Source organism: Elephas maximus, chromosome 9 (genome assembly GCF_024166365.1).
Source record: "Elephas maximus indicus isolate mEleMax1 chromosome 9, mEleMax1 primary haplotype, whole genome shotgun sequence".
NCBI classification, from domain to species: domain Eukaryota; kingdom Metazoa; phylum Chordata; class Mammalia; order Proboscidea; family Elephantidae; genus Elephas; species Elephas maximus.
The window spans coordinates 83,989,614-84,005,168 of NC_064827.1; the positions used below are offsets into that span (position 1 = coordinate 83,989,614).

Genomic DNA, 15,555 nt, shown 5'->3' on the forward strand with positions numbered 1-15,555 from the left:
GATCTATTTGACATCAGCAATGATATCCCTGGTTCCTTGTCCTCTTCTGAATCCAGCTTGAATTTCTGGCAGTTCCCTGTTGATATACTGCTGCAACCGTTTTTAAATTATCTTCAGCAAAATTTTACTTGCATGTGATATTAATGATAATGTCTGATAATTTCAACATTCTGCTGAATAGCCTTTCTTTGGAAGGGGCACAAATGGGCACATGAATAAAGCTAGTTTGAGGACAAAACCAACAGGGTAAGTAAGGCAGTGCAAAAAAGTGGAATGAGACTGGGTCTTTGATGATGGCCCTAAATTGCTGACTTGGCCGACCTGGAACTCACCTGCCCGAGGACTTCTTCTCAAGCAAGATAACGAAACTTCCTTATTGTTAAGCCAGTTTAGTTTTGTTGCTTACTACTGAAAGCATCCTAGCTGTTAAACGTCAGTGTAAGCACCCCTGTTTATAGACTGTGAAACAGGATCCAAAAATGTAGGTGATTTGCTCAAGGTCACAGAGAGTATAAGCATTCCAAACAATGAGACAGTACAGCAGAATCCAACCCATACACACTTCTCTCAGAAAATGTAAAAATGTATGTAATTAAGCTTTTTTAGAAGTTCTCTTGTTCCTTAAGTTTGTTTTCCTCCCTTTGTTTTTCCAAAGTTGTTATTATAACTCCAAATTAGGTCATAGCTGGTTTCTGGAGAACATTCCACATTTAACATCCTTCTAAAAGGAGTCTGAATCTGAGAGCAAGCAGCTGAAAAGTAAGAAGTAACTCTATTATGAAAATTACATTTCTTCAGTTCTAAGACTACTCTGTACATTTGGCCAAAAAAGTTGCTTTACAAAGCACAAGCCCAAGAAATCCTGAAAAGAAGGCCCATGTGTGATGGAGAAGTTAGTGACAGGAAGCATCTGAGCATTTACTATTAAAATTCTACTCCCAACTCAATCAGTAACATCACCCAAGGCTATTCATACAGTGACATAAAACTTCTGCTTCGACCCCATTGGTGAGGCACTAATTAATATAAGATCATCCTGATGCTGGCCTTGTTACCAGGACTGAACCACCATCTGCTGAAATTAAATTCAACATTAAAAGAAAGAAAGAAAATGACGTGTAAACCAGCATACATCCATAGTTCTGAGAGTTAAGTTAAACAGAACTGATTCCCCATCCTTTTTCTTTTTTTGGTGGGGGGGTGCTCTCTTTCTTTTTTAAAGGGGGCATGAGGAAGCAAAGAACATCTACCCTGTATGAATTATTATTAGATATTTTCACTTATATGTTTTCATTGGAGTATGCTTTCACTTAATTTTCAAAGCAACCCAACAAGGGGAAACAAGTTTACATGATGGGTGATGATGATGCTTGTATCCTAGACCAGGGAGGGGTGGGAATGGACCCTATGACCATTCCCCCATCTTTTAGGGAACATGAGATTCATACAGCCATTCTGTATGACATGCCTTATACATACTTCTTGGAATCCTTTCTCCCTGGATTATACAGGTTTAGCTTCCCCCAACCCCCAGCATACCTTTGTGGTGTCTGCATGCTTGTTCTGCAGCTGTTCCAAGTACAGCTCGTTGACCTCCCCAAGAACTAACAGCTGCCTGTTCAAGAACTCCATCTGTTGTTGGACCGACTCACTATTTGAGAGCTAACCAAAACATAAAAGCAAAGTGAAAATTCTGACAACACAAAACTAGCAAAAGGACATTAAATAAGGAACCCGCTATTTTAGTACTAGGGTAGAAAAAACTATCCCCATGGTTTCAAATTCCTAGACATAATGGCTGGGGGGAGGAAGGCACTCAAGAGCAAAAAAAATGAACAGAAAAGCACTTCAAAATTGTGTTATGGAAAGGGGAAGAAGTACAAACGAACTACCCTGGCCACCAAGAGGAAGCTTGGAGAAGATGGGCATGGCTACAACCACAACAGCAGACTTTAGATCCAGTGGGATAAAGCTCCAGGGAAAACTCACTCATTCTTGAGTAAATGACTTTTATAGAGTGCAGTGAACCCCAAAGAGTTAGTAATCACAGCTCAAACACCTGAACGAACTTTTTACATTTATGTTAACAAGGTATTAAGAGTTCCACAGGATATACATAAATCAAGATTTAATTTAGGCCAAATAATTCTTTGTTGTGCAGGCTGCCCTGGGCATTGTAGGATGTTCAGCAGCATCCCTTGCCGCCACCCACTAGATGCCAGTAACCACCCTGCTCTTCCGTCGCTTGTTGTAAAAACCAAAAGTTTCTAGACACTGCCAATGTCCTCTGGGGATCAGAATTGCCCTCAGCTGAGAAACCCTGACAGAGACACACAAGTCACATATCCATCCTGTCTGAAGGAAGAATGTCAGCAAGCGGTGTGAGAACAGAGAAAGGTCTGCCTCATCTCTTACCTTTTGAGAAACCTGACTGAGCAGCAGCTCGGTGTGACACACCTTGTTGTTGGCTTTCTTTAATTCTGTCCGCAGCTCCACAATAATGTTCCTGCAGTCTTCCAGCTTTGTCTACCCAAAGAGACAAGGGCATTGTCAGGCCAGGTCATAAGCCTACCTGGCCTTCAGCCCATTCAGAATTGGTAATGCCTAGTTTCTCAACTGCTTTACTATTTTGGGGGCATTATTTGACTTCTTAGTTTTGAAAGTAAGTTACGGTTGATTTATGAGTTCCTTATTGTTTAACAAAAGGAAAAAAAAAAGACTTTAGGTCCACAGTTTCCACACTGTGCACCAAAGAGCCTGGGGCTACATAGCAAACTCACAGATATGCTATAAGAAATGTTAAACTTTTGAGAGAAACACAGCGACATCTGTCGGACATCATGTGAACTACTAACTAGCTGGAGGTTGCAGTTTTAGATTGTGCTATAATTGTGTAGATGACGTCCTATCTTCACAAAGTGAGCTTTTGACGGTGGTTGTAATAAGAAGCAAGTACCATGTGAAAATCAATGTGAAACAAGAAATAAGGGTGTCAGTGTCCATTTTGATTCCAAGGCCTGAGCAGCTGTGTAGTGCCCAACAGGTACTTGCATAGCTTTATTAAGCATTTACGGTTATTTAAAAAATGAAATTTAAAATGTTTTTAACTCAATTTTTAAAGTTTAAAAAAAAAAAGTTGTATTTTCAAATAGCTACTAAGTTGTTAGGGCATAAATACTCATTAACTTATTTGGATCTACTTAATAAAAGGAACTACTAGGAATTTCTTCTAGCTAAGGAGCACCAGGAAATATTACTGAGCCACTCAGTTACCTGTGAACTGAGGAAGTCTAAGAACTGCTAACCTAAATAAAACATATCTGACATAGGTAGGTATATTTGCCATGATTTTAGAAAAAAAGTATTTCATTTTAGTTAAGATGACATGGTGACAACACTTAAGGAAATGGTTTCGTTCTCTTCTCATTTGCTTTCATCCTCTCTTTTGGTTAATTTTGCCTGTGTTCGGTTTATACCTGTAATTCCTGGCTCTGGTTGTAGAATTCTTCTCGGTCATGTTGCAGTTGTCTGATCTGGCTATGGAGCTGGGCTACCACAGTGTCACGCTGCTCCTGAAGCTGACTGTATCTGGCTTGTTCTTTTTGCAGACTAACCTTCCATATCTGGATGTCCTTCTCTTGTAACTTCAACTGATCTTTCTAGCAGAGACCAAAGATGTCATTTTAGCTGCCTTCCAACATGGGCAATGATGCTCAAGTTTAATACGCGTTGCAAACATTTTATGTGTCATATGCTAACCTGAAACTTGTGACTACAGACCCAGAATCTGACAGTTCACTACTGTTTTCCTTGGCTAAAGGTTAAGGTTTTCCAAATTTCACATTAGCAAATGGGTCTCAAGTTACTTAAAGAACTTTTCTCAGCGATCAATTTGTTCCTAATATTTTCCAAAGTCCTAAAGACCAGAACTGGAATGAGACCTCTAGGACCTAGTATTGATGAAGTTCATTAAAATGAGTAAGTAGGTTACGTTAACCATGAGCTTCTCTTCCCCCAAGAAGCTTATGCTAACAGCTAACATTTACTGAACACTTACAATGTGCCAGGCACGGAGCCAGTGCTTGACTAACATTATTTCTTTTAACCTTCACAACTTACAGAGTAGGTGCTACTGTTATTATTCCCATTTTATAGAATGGGTAACAGAGTCTTCAAGAGGCTAAATTACTTTTCTAAGGAAACAAGTGGTAGAACCAAGATTCAATTACCAGGTCCGCCTGGCTTGACAACTACCATAGTGTATGTGCTGCACTTGTTTTATGCCATGAAATAGCTTCAGGAGAGCTGGCTCCCTATTTGGAGAAACAAAATTATCTTCTGACCCTTTTATCATCATAGCCAATTACAAACAATCATTTGTCACCAGTTTCCTGCAAGGGAATCCAGAGATCTAGCCACTCACACCTGAACCTAAGAGATTAAGGGACCTGCCCCGAGACATACAAGTGGTAACAGACAGAGCTAGAGCTGGGATGAGAACCTGGATCCTGACTCAGCCACTACTCTTTACAAGCCATTGGACTGACCCAAAATAAAACAAAAAGCAAAACCCACCTCCCTCCCACTCCCTAGGAAAAAATCCTCACCATAGCAGCGTTGTGTTCCTCCAGAGCTGCCGCACGGATCACCTTACGGAGGAGCCGCCTGTTCCGGAGAGCATGCTGCTGCCTCTTAAAACGCTCGTAGAGTAACTGGTTGTGCAGTAAAAGCAGCTGGTTACGGAGGGTGTGGATCTCATCTGAGGGAGGAGAGCCTGATTTTAAAGCAGAGGGAGGTGGCAGAGATGCTTTTTACATGTAGTTCAATCAGAGCCCCCCTTCCATTTTTGTTAGCTTAAGAAACAAAATTCCTCAAAAAACAAATCACCACTCACTTTGCAACTGACCACTTGGATCACAGCAACAGTCACTGATTAGGAGAGGGGAAAAAAAGTATTTGCTTTTTCCCGTTAAAGAAGTGTACAGTGGTATAATGTGGGGTACCTTTTAGAGCTTTATGTATTTTTCCCCACAAACATGGATCCCTTATATATAAAAGTTAAGACTCCCTTTCTATTTTGTAAGGCCTTTCCTTCGGCAGTAGGTAATCTCCCAAGAACTTTCTCAGTGCCATTTACTTCACTTAGGTCCTTTCTAGGGACACCTGGCACAAACATCTGAACTTTTTGCCTGCTCTGATATTCATGGTACTTGACACTTTTTAAAAATAGGAAATGCTGACTCTGCAACACTTGAGATACTTTTAGCCACACAGATAACCCTTGGTGCAGTACAGAAGCGAGGTCTGTTTCCTATGAGGCACCTCCTTCAAGGAAGGAAAAGGCAACAAGCAAGCAGGAACCGTATGGGCTGGATTTGGAGCTAAAGTAACAACTTTACCTCCAAAGTGGGTCCAGTCGACAGACTTGCTGGGTAAAGACAACCTAGGAAGAAAGTTTTTGAGTAACAAAGTTACCAATCTTACCTAGAAAAACTTATCTGGACTTTAATTGCAGCAAGTTTAAATCTTTCCTTGTCAAAATTCGCAATGGCATAAGAAAGTTTCAAAGTCCACTTAGAGTTGAAGAAAAAGCCTTGCAGTGGCTGGAAGCAGAGGGCGCTCTGCCCATGTGCGGAGCGCCCTGTTATTTGTGATCACTAAGGAGAGTGGAGAAGCCCTATCAATGACCTCCCGCTGCTCCGGCACTGTGGCAGATGTTTTCTGGTCGGCTCCCCAAAGCAACGCGTGATGGAACAGATTTGTTTTCAGCCTTCTCGGTTGAAATGTATGTTCTCAGTTGGGAAACTACTCTCATCCAAGTTTAAGGAAAACAGTAGATAATTTACCTGAGCCTATTATACCAAATCCCATTTAAAAAGAAGAAGCTTAAATATTACAGTCCATCAAATTCCATCTTAGGTTATATTGAAGAAAAATAAAAACTAACATCCTCAAAAACCTGTTTAGAAATGGCAGAGGATTCAAATTCTAGGCCAGTTATTCCCATATCCCTTCCCTGGATATCCTATGGAAAAGGTAACAGAAGAAGGGTTGAAAACAGCACCATGGGTAGCTTTCTTTTGGGGAAACCTTGTGTGCCATTGTGGAGAGGTAGGCAGTAAGGCTATCCTGAACCTGCATGGGAATGCTGATGATTGAATTTTCCACCTAATGAGCTGTGTTGCCGAAAATGGAAAGATAAGCTCAGGCAACAACTGTAGCTAGAGAAGACACTGTGACAAATAGTCCTATATTATCTGAAATATCAGAACCTCATCCTCAAATTTTCAGAGGGCAAATACGAAAGCATCTGAGTTCCTCAAAATGCTGTGGCACAAAAATGGCCTATATATGAAAGCCTCATTTTTAAATGGAATGGTATCCAAGGAATTATTCCAATTTAATGAGCATATATAGAGAACAAATTCAAGAAAAGGCAACAAGCTAGAAGGACATAGGACAAGCTAGGAAGACAAATGGTTGCCTTTGGGTGACAGCATGAAGAATGATTCTTATTCCTATCCTTACACTTTCTGTATTTTATAATAAAATTCAATGTTTAAATAAAAAGGAAACAGCCTCAAGTCCCTTACTTGTTAAGCTCCTTGGTGTGTGCATCTGCTCCCTGCTGTATCAGTCTATCCAGTACTTCCATTGGGGAGGTAGAGGGCACATAATCTTCCTCTGTGTTTCCTTTTGCCTTTTTTAATAGTTCCTCGGTCTTCTTGCTGACAAAATGATAGGCAGTCTTTGGCAATGCCACCTCAAAAAGATGATCATATGGGGGAGGCTGCCCACTTCCAAACCCCACTCCCCTCTGAGGTGGAATTTTACAAGGGCTGGGAGTGAGGATACTCGTCTCCAAAGAAGTCTGGCGTTCCCTGGTCCCAACAGGACTTTCATCGGCACCTCCACAGGGCAGGTCTATGGGAGTAAAGGTTTGCTTTGGTGTGTCAGGCCCAAGCTTGTCCAGGGAGGAGTTTAAAGGCTCAGGGTTCACATTAACGCTTGGCGCACCAGAGGCTGCTGAATGGATCTTCCGCTGAGAACCTGGGAGACTGTCTTGGTAGAAAGGAGAGTCAAACCCGCCTCGGGGAACCACAGGCTCAGCATCCGTTGTAGTGATCTCAGAAAGTTCTTTAGATATTGCAGCTGCAGGAGGAAAGGCAACAAGAGAATTCACGGTAAACATTCAATCTGCGAAAAACCAGGTAGTTTGGGTTTGCGTGCTGCTAAGTACCCCTGTCACCCAGAAGGGTAGATAAATATCCCTTTACCTGGCATAGGACCTAGAATAACACACTCATTTCTCCCTCCAAGGGAAGAAAAACCAAGCAAGCCCGTGTGCACTGACACTAAATCACAGTTTTACAGCAGAATGAGAATTAAGTTTTATCATCTTACAGCAATCTTATACAAGCACAGAATCCACATACATTACCTTCTTCTTTATCTTTTTCAATACTATCTTCTTCAGAGGCCAGATCACCTAAAAACCCTGGAAGATCACTGAGAGTGACAGAACCTTTGCTGCCAGGTGTCTCTTCTAAAGAGGAACAGAGACAACGCCAGTTAAATAAACATACTTGTAATCCCTGTAACTGTGAAACTGCTTACAATGTCATAGAGTGTGATTCTTCCCACCGAACACAGTAAGGCTGGAAATGACTCTTTCCAGGGGTTGTTATTACAGGAGGCTAACGTATTATACGTAATCTAGTTAAATAAAGCCAAAAAACCCACAGCAGTCGAGTCAATTCTGACTCACGGTGACCCCATGTGCAGAGCAGACCTGTGCTTGACAGGACTTTCCAGGCTGTGACCTTTAAGAAGCAGATTGCCAGAACTTTCTTTCAAGGTACTTCTGGGTGGATTCAAACCCCCAATCTTTTGGTTAGCAGTTCAGTGCTTAACCATTTGCACTACCCAGGTACTCAATCCAATTAAAGGTACTATAAAACATAATCACATGGGAAATAAAATTCTCAGGCTTTTAATGTCTCAGACAACAAATAAAACCACAGAGTATGATCAAGTCAAAATACTTACAGGTATCTCATTGCAATAATTTAAAAGTTGTTTTTTTGTTGTTGTTATTTTGTTTTTTTATGTTACTGTTAGGTTGGCTTTTAAGAATTAATTACTTGTTGTTTCATTGTCTCTAGGCTTCTGAATTTTACAGATTCCAGAATTTCCTTGTTTGCACTTAACTTTGCTTCTATACACATATAAGCCATTGAAAAAAGACAAACAAGATCCACCATTACCCACAGAGATTTTACCTAATCCTCTGTCATTAGGATGATGGTTCTCTCTGTGTAGACACAGTCTTGCAGAATCTGTTCTCTCTTCCTAAAAAGATAAGTACCATTTACATCACAAGGCAAAATATGCTGTAATGTTCTCTGATGTAAGAGAAACATCCTAAATATCCTAATTTTTAACATGTTATAAAGGAGTCTAAAGGTTAGCCTAGCAGTTCTCCAACTGTTTGGTCTCAGACTGCCTTTATATTCTCAAAAATTAATGAGAATGCCAAGCATTTTTGTTTCTGTAGGTTGTATTTATTGATAGTTCCTATATTAGATGTTAAAACTGAGAAATTTTTAAAAAATACTTATTTATGTTAAAGTCTCTTAAAAATAACAAACCTATTACATGTTAACATAAATTTTATGAAAAATAACTTTGTTTTCCCGAACAAAAATAAATCTAGTGAAGAGTAGAACTGTTTGCCATTTTGCAAATCTCATAATATCTGGTTTAATAGAAGAAAGCTGAACTCTCTTACCTGCTTCTGTATTCAAACTGTTGCAATATGTTGTTTTGGCTTAAGATACAAAGAAAATCTGGTGCCCCAAAGGTATGTAGTTGCAAAAAGAGTATGTTAACAGACTTTTCAGGTAATTGTGCATATTATCTCTTTTGATGCCATACCAAAACACAATAAGTGGTAGTTTCTTAAAGGTTAGTTACAATGTAGAATCTAAAACTATATCGATTTTCATACTGTGTTAAAATTCATCAGTCTACTTATACTTTAATAGCTGCAAAAATGAACTCAAACATACCAGTGATGGCACAGGACTGGGCTGCATTTTGTTCTGTTACACATAAGGTCAACATGAGTCAAAGCCGACTCAAGGGCAACTAACAGCAACCACCTCACACTTTGAGTGCACCTTTTTACACATGCATCATTCTGCAGCATCACGCATTGGTCACTTGGAAAATCCTGTTTCGCCAAGTTGTGCAGATGTTCCAGATGTTAACACATGTTGTTATATAACATCACACACATACTATCAACCAAGCTTCCCAAGATTTCTCAATCTCATCAGAAAAGTTCTGGGAAGCTAGCAAGCTTCCCACATTAATACTCTAATTTTCGCCTAGAAGTTGAATTTTATCATTGGCAACAAATACTGTTAGTCGTTTATCTTTAAGTGAGAAACTCACTTTATCGTTTGAGAAACTGCCTGCCAAAAACCCAGGTCTGAATAACTATAGTTTATTAGTTGTTCTTTCAAATAAAACTGATGTGCCATGAAAAAAAAAAACAAAAGCCACTAGTTCAGCTGTCAACTCATATAGTCATACGAGTGCTTGAGATTACTGTCATACTCTGGGGTATGCAGTAAAAGTGCTTTACGCATACTTCCTATTTTGTCGCACTCAAAATATTAAATACATATGTTCTCAAGGGTTGAGATTTAATAAAATTAATAGTTTCTAGTGCTTTACATAGAATATTGTTTTTTGGTTTTTTTTTTTTTAACTGGCAGGAAAGAATGCAGTATCTACTAGGACAGTTTGTTGCTTGTCTTGACTCATGCCACAGTGCCAGCCATCCCACCCACCACTGTTTCTGTACTATCAGTGCAAATGTCAGCACAGTAAAAAGGGCTCAAAACAGCTTAGTATTCCTATGAAAAGAGTTGTGATCTACTGGACTCCCTAGAAGACTTTTGAAACCCCAGGTTTCTGCAGACTACACATTGAAAACCCACTCGTTAGCCTATTTTCAATTGTTCTGATTCAAACCCATCACATTTTAGCTCAAATATATATTTGGCATAATTACTAGGCTTTACAAAGTGAAGCAGGTCACTGTTCTTGGGTAGAGGAATAGCAGGTAAGCTGACACATACCCTTTTGGAGGGTGTGGCTGCGGCCTGCACATAGTCATCCGAATGGCAGAGTGGGGCTGGAGGAGGAGAGGTGGCTGGGGTTCCCAGAGGGGTTCCTTTTCCGCCTGCTAAGAGATAAGGGCAGAATATATATGACCTGTTAGAAAAACTTCTTGTTTTTTTCAGCCATTACTACAAATAAAGCTGCTAGAGTTAACTTCTGGGTACCCAGACCAGTCTTTCTGCTTTGTTTTGGTTTTTTAAAGGCTCATTTTACACTTTCTGAAAGCCCCAGAAGTTTGCATTAAGTGCCCCCTCCCCTCAAAAAAAAGTTTATTACTGCAAATGGCCCCCAAACTATTAGATCTAAGAGACAGTTTCTTCTATCATAAAAGTCAGGCCAAAAACAACCAAACAAATCCAAGCTAAGACATACATACCAGTTGTACCAAAGACTTTACTGTAAGGGTGTAACAACTCAGGTGGGACGTTTCCAGGAGAAGTTGGAGGAGTGGTCATACCACAAACCATAGATGGGCTCCAAAAAGTAGCCTAGAGAGTTAATAACATGTTAACAATGTACTAGGTCATCCACAAGGTTTATGAACTAATGTTCAGCTCAAACTTAGCCTTTTCATCTGTAAAAAGGCATCTTATGAAAGCTTATCACAGATAAGTTACATTTTGTAAGTGTAAACTCCAAAATGAACCCATTGGAAATAAAAGTGATCCTTAAAACTGATCCTTTGTTAATATAATTGACCATTAAAACAAGCAGTGTGAGATTTTTCCAACCACACACTAAATCCTGACCCAATGGTCAGCTTCACCACACAGCAGAGAAGAGAGTAGGCACACGATTTTACACCATACTTGTGGCGGCTCAGTTAACAGCCGTGTTGATAGGGAACTCAGAGTCTGAGGTAGCTGCCCTGGCGTATTTAACGTCAGCCGGGAAGTGGAGTAAGGGGTAGAAGTAGCACTCCCTGAAATGAAAGGGAAAGAACACATGGAGTTAATGTGTGGTTTTAGATAATTCTGAAAATAAATTATGGTTCTTTAGACCATTTGATAATACTGAATTCTCTATATTTAACTAATCTAAGTGCCTTCCTGATATCCTTAGGGACAAAGTAACTATTTAAAAAGGTTCTTTAAAATAAAGTCCAGTAAGGTTTGAAGTCTAGTTAAGTACAATCTGAATGACAGCTTCGGTAAGTGCTACCTACAGATAAAGTCTAGATTTTTATATGAATCTAATTCTAAATTGTCCAGATTCATTAAGACTGTGGCAATGCTATAGATAAGAGGATCTCACTCTGTCTGAAAAGTAGAAAGATTCCTTTATGAGGTGGGGCCTAGAAATCAAATACCTGAGCCCATTTTATTTTTCTTAATGTGTTAAAGTCACATCCTCAAGTCTGCTGGCATACTATCAGGTAGGAAATTAAGAACATGGGGCTTTAAAAATTATAATTACCTCTAAAACTTGAAGGAGGAATTAACTAGGAAAAAATGGAGGCAAATTCAAATTGTAAATATTTGGAAAAAATTGCTAAGACCTGAACTAAGTCTTACTGTAGAAATAAAATCAACAAAATAAACAATGTTTTCCAGAGACTAAGTTGTAAAGCAGGTAAGTACCAAAGTCACTTTTTACCATAGCTATTCTGTGTGTCAACATAAGGGCTGGTGGTGACATCAGCTGAACGATGAGGAAAGCGTGCTGAGATTTGGTGAGACACAGAATAGCCATCTTCATATGAGGCTTCTGTAGGGTCCAGAGAGATTTTGGCACACTCTATTACAACATCATGAGTTTCTAATCTCTTCCACCTGTAGAAGGCAATGAAAATCAAGAAATGCAAGTTTTAACTCATTCAATCAAATAATTAAGAGGGCCAACTCAGTACCAGCCCCTGAGCTAGTTTTGCAACGAACAAGACAGACCCATGCCAGTCCAAGTATTAAACAGCACTAGTGTATAAAGAACGAGCCATTCATTTTACAAAGCTATAACCTCCTTATTTGAAATGGGTTACATGGAATTATCAGTAACTAATCTGTAACAAAACTTCCTTCAACAAAAGACTAGGCATAGCCTCAAAACAGTATATAAACTACGCACAGCAGCCCCCACAGAAACAATCTCCAATGGAACAGTGGTAATCAGATAGGGAGGCCTGGAATCTGCAAGGCAGCTAAAGGCTGATTCAAAGTCTCAGGATTCTAATCCACTCCTAGACCAGAAATAGTGTAGAAATATTCAAATCTAGAGAAAGCCCACAAGAATAATTAAAGAATTATCGAAACAGTCCTATTATGTGATTCACAAGTCCACTTCTAAGAACTTATCCCATGGAAAGACATATTTCAAGATACACAAGTGTTCATCACAGCATAGCTTATAATAGAAAAAAGAAAGGAAACAACCCAAGTCCAACGAAAGACACACATTCTATAGAAGAAATATTATTACAATACCATGAAAACCCATGCTTTCAACAGATCAATGGTTGCCAGGAGGTGAGGGAGGAGATGGACTGCGAAGGACATGAAGGAATTTTTGGAGTGACGAAAATGTTCTTATGATGATTGTGACATCTGTCAAAACGTATCGTATTGATGAATATTATTGTATGTAAACCATACATTAATTACTAAAGCTGATTTTTAAAATCATGCTTCAAAATATTAAAGTGCTCAAGCTATTATCTTAAATGAAAAAGGATACAAACTACTCAGATATGCCCGCAAGTAGACTGACCACACTAAGTATTCAAATTAAAAGAACTGAAGTTATGAGTAATATTTATTTTCTTCTTTCAGCTCTTCAGTACTTTCCAAATGTTTTTAAAAAGACCCAAATAATTAGTAGAACACTTAAAATATGAATGCTTAAAGGACAAATATTGTATAAGACCACTGTTATAAGATCTTGAGAAATAGCATAAACTGAGAAGAACACATACTTTTGTGGTTACGAGGGGGGGAGGGAGGTAGGGTGGGAGAGGGTTATTTACTGATTAGTTAGTAGATAAGAACTACTTTAGGTGAAGGGAAGGACAATACTCAATACACGGAAGGTCAGCTCAACTGGACTGGACCAAAAGCAAAGAAGCTTCTGGGATAAACAGAATGCTTCGAAGGTCAGCGGAGCAAGGGCGGGGGTTTGGGGACTGTGGCTTAAGGCGACTTCTAAGTCAATTGGCAAAATAATTCTATTATGAAAACATTCTGCATCCCACCTTGAAGTGTGGCGTCTGGGGTCTTAAATGCTAACAAGCGGCCATCTAAGATGCATCAATCAGTCTCAACCCACCTGGATCAAAGGAGAATGAAGAGCGCCAAGGTCACACGATAACTATGAGCCCAAAAGACAGAAAGGGCCACATGAACCAGAGACTTACATCATCCTGAGACCAGAAGAACTAGATGGTGCCCAGCTACAACCGATGACTGCCCTGACAGGGAGCACAACAGAGAACCCCTGAGGGAGCAGGAGAACAGTGGGATGCAGACCCCAAATTCTCATAAAAAGACCAGACTTAATGGTCTGACTGAAACTAGAAGAATCCCGGTGGTCATGGTCCCCAAACCTTCTGTTAGCCCAGGACAGGAACCATTGCCGAAGACAACTCATCAGACATGGAAGGGACTGGACAATGGGTTGGAGAGAGATGCTGATGAAGAGTGAGCTACTTGTATCAGGTGGACACTTCTTTTTATGAGAATTTGGGGTCTGCATCCCACTGATCTCCTGCTCCCTCAGGGGTTCTCTGTTGTGCTCCCTGTCAGGGCAGTCATCGGTTGTAGCTGGGCACCATCCCTCTCTGGAAGGGAGATGGGAGGGTAGAGAGGGTTAGAAACTGGCAAAACCATCACGAAAGGAGAGACTGGAAGGAGGGAGCAAGCTGACTCATTAGGGGGAGAGTAAGTGGGAGTATAGGGTAAGGTGTATACAAGCTGATAGGTGACAGATTGACTTGACTTGTAAACTTTCACTTAAAGCTCAATAAAAATTATTTTAAAAAAAATATGAATGCTTGCTCAAGTATAACCTTTCTTTCTTTTCGACACTGTAATTTTGCTATGCATATTTCTAAGTAATTTGTAGCTACAGAGAGTCTCATCTTCATGCCCCAAAGTTTACAGAGAACAGCACAGCAGCACTAAGGGCACTCCATGGGTTTACGGTAAAAAAAAAAAAAGCTGATCTTACACAATTGTTCTAGAATGCTCATAATTCTTAGATGCTAAAAATGTGGTATTAAATTAAAAGGGGAAGGCCTTTTAATTTCAGTTTTGCCTCTTTTGTCACTATACACGTTCTTCCTGCCTGGGATCATTGTGTTATTGGTGATAGGTTCCTCTTTACCCATTCTCATCATGACTGGAAAGTGATTAAGTGAGAGCAAGAGTCAGGAAGCATATGTACACATAAGAAAATTGACTTTAGAGAAGAAAATGAGAATCATAATAAAGTAGGGAGGCATTTAAATTTTTTATTTTAATCAAAGTAATATATGCACTTATAACATTTCACTGATTCTTAAATGGACTTTTCATATTTTAATACCTGTGAAACTAGGAAGTATCTTCTAATCAGTTGCATGTTACTTTACTTGGCATTTTCTTCTTTCTCAGAAGTACATAAAATGTAAGTGCATCATTCATTCAATGACATCGTAGATTCAGTGAGATATATGACACTTTAAAAAGTCAAAATAATACTAAAAGGTTCCTCCTACCCCTCCCCCCTGCAACCACTCTGGCAAATGCTTAATTCTTTAGCTGAATTGTTACCCTACCTTCATATTTCTAAATACTATGCTCTATGTGGAAACCCTAGTGGTATAGTGGTTAAGTGCTATGGCTGCTAACCAAAAGGCTGGCAGTGCAAATTCACCAGGTGTTCCTCGGAAACTCTGTGGGGCAGTTCTACTCTGTCCTATAGGATCAGTATGGCAAGCTATTTTAATCTGGAAACTCATATCCTTCAGTTCTAGGAAATTTTCTTGCATTATTTCTTTTTACAACTTTTCCCTCCATCAAATATTTCTATGTTCTCTCTTTTTAAAACTGATTGATGTTAGACTTCCCGGACTGATTTTTCAAATTTCTTATCTTCTATTACTCATCTCTATCCTTCGGTTTTGCTTTCTGAGATATTCCCAATTTGATCTTCCCATTCTTTTATTCAACTGTTTATTTTGGCTACCATTTTTAATCTTCAACAGTTCTTTCTTTAGTCTCTGAATGTTCCTTTTCTGTAGCACCCTGATCTTTAAATATGCACATATGCACAAACATCTTTTATCTCTACATTGCCTTCTGCTCTATATGTACCTTCTGCTCTCAATATTGTCATTGTTTCTAGCTCCTTTTTCTTCCCTTTATTTCATTAGGTCTCTGTTTTTGTGTC

The 15,555-nt window shown here is 39.4% G+C and overlaps 1 protein-coding gene across 10 annotated transcripts in view; it reads right to left on the reverse strand.

Moving 5' to 3' along the window:
* The window catches only part of TSC1 (TSC complex subunit 1), a 61,277-nt gene that overhangs the window by 10,176 nt on the left and 35,546 nt on the right, over positions 1-15,555 (reverse strand). For 6 of the 10 annotated variants that reach the window (XM_049895169.1, XM_049895167.1, XM_049895170.1 and 3 more), the window contains 12 exons: positions 11,791-11,966; positions 11,004-11,116; positions 10,571-10,682; positions 10,152-10,258; positions 8,283-8,352; positions 7,442-7,546; positions 6,594-7,152; positions 5,400-5,443; positions 4,608-4,774; positions 3,477-3,659; positions 2,416-2,526; positions 1,540-1,662 (listed from right to left, as the gene is read on the reverse strand). In XM_049895169.1, the coding sequence (XP_049751126.1) occupies positions 1,540-1,662; positions 2,416-2,526; positions 3,477-3,659; positions 4,608-4,774; positions 5,400-5,443; positions 6,594-7,152; positions 7,442-7,546; positions 8,283-8,352; positions 10,152-10,258; positions 10,571-10,682; positions 11,004-11,116; positions 11,791-11,966 (1,870 nt within the window). The remainder of the gene's footprint in view (positions 1-1,539; positions 1,663-2,415; positions 2,527-3,476; positions 3,660-4,607; positions 4,775-5,399; positions 5,444-6,593; positions 7,153-7,441; positions 7,547-8,282; positions 8,353-10,151; positions 10,259-10,570; positions 10,683-11,003; positions 11,117-11,790; positions 11,967-15,555) is intronic. The other 4 variants (XM_049895176.1, XM_049895175.1, XM_049895173.1 and 1 more) reach the window with 4 other exon arrangements.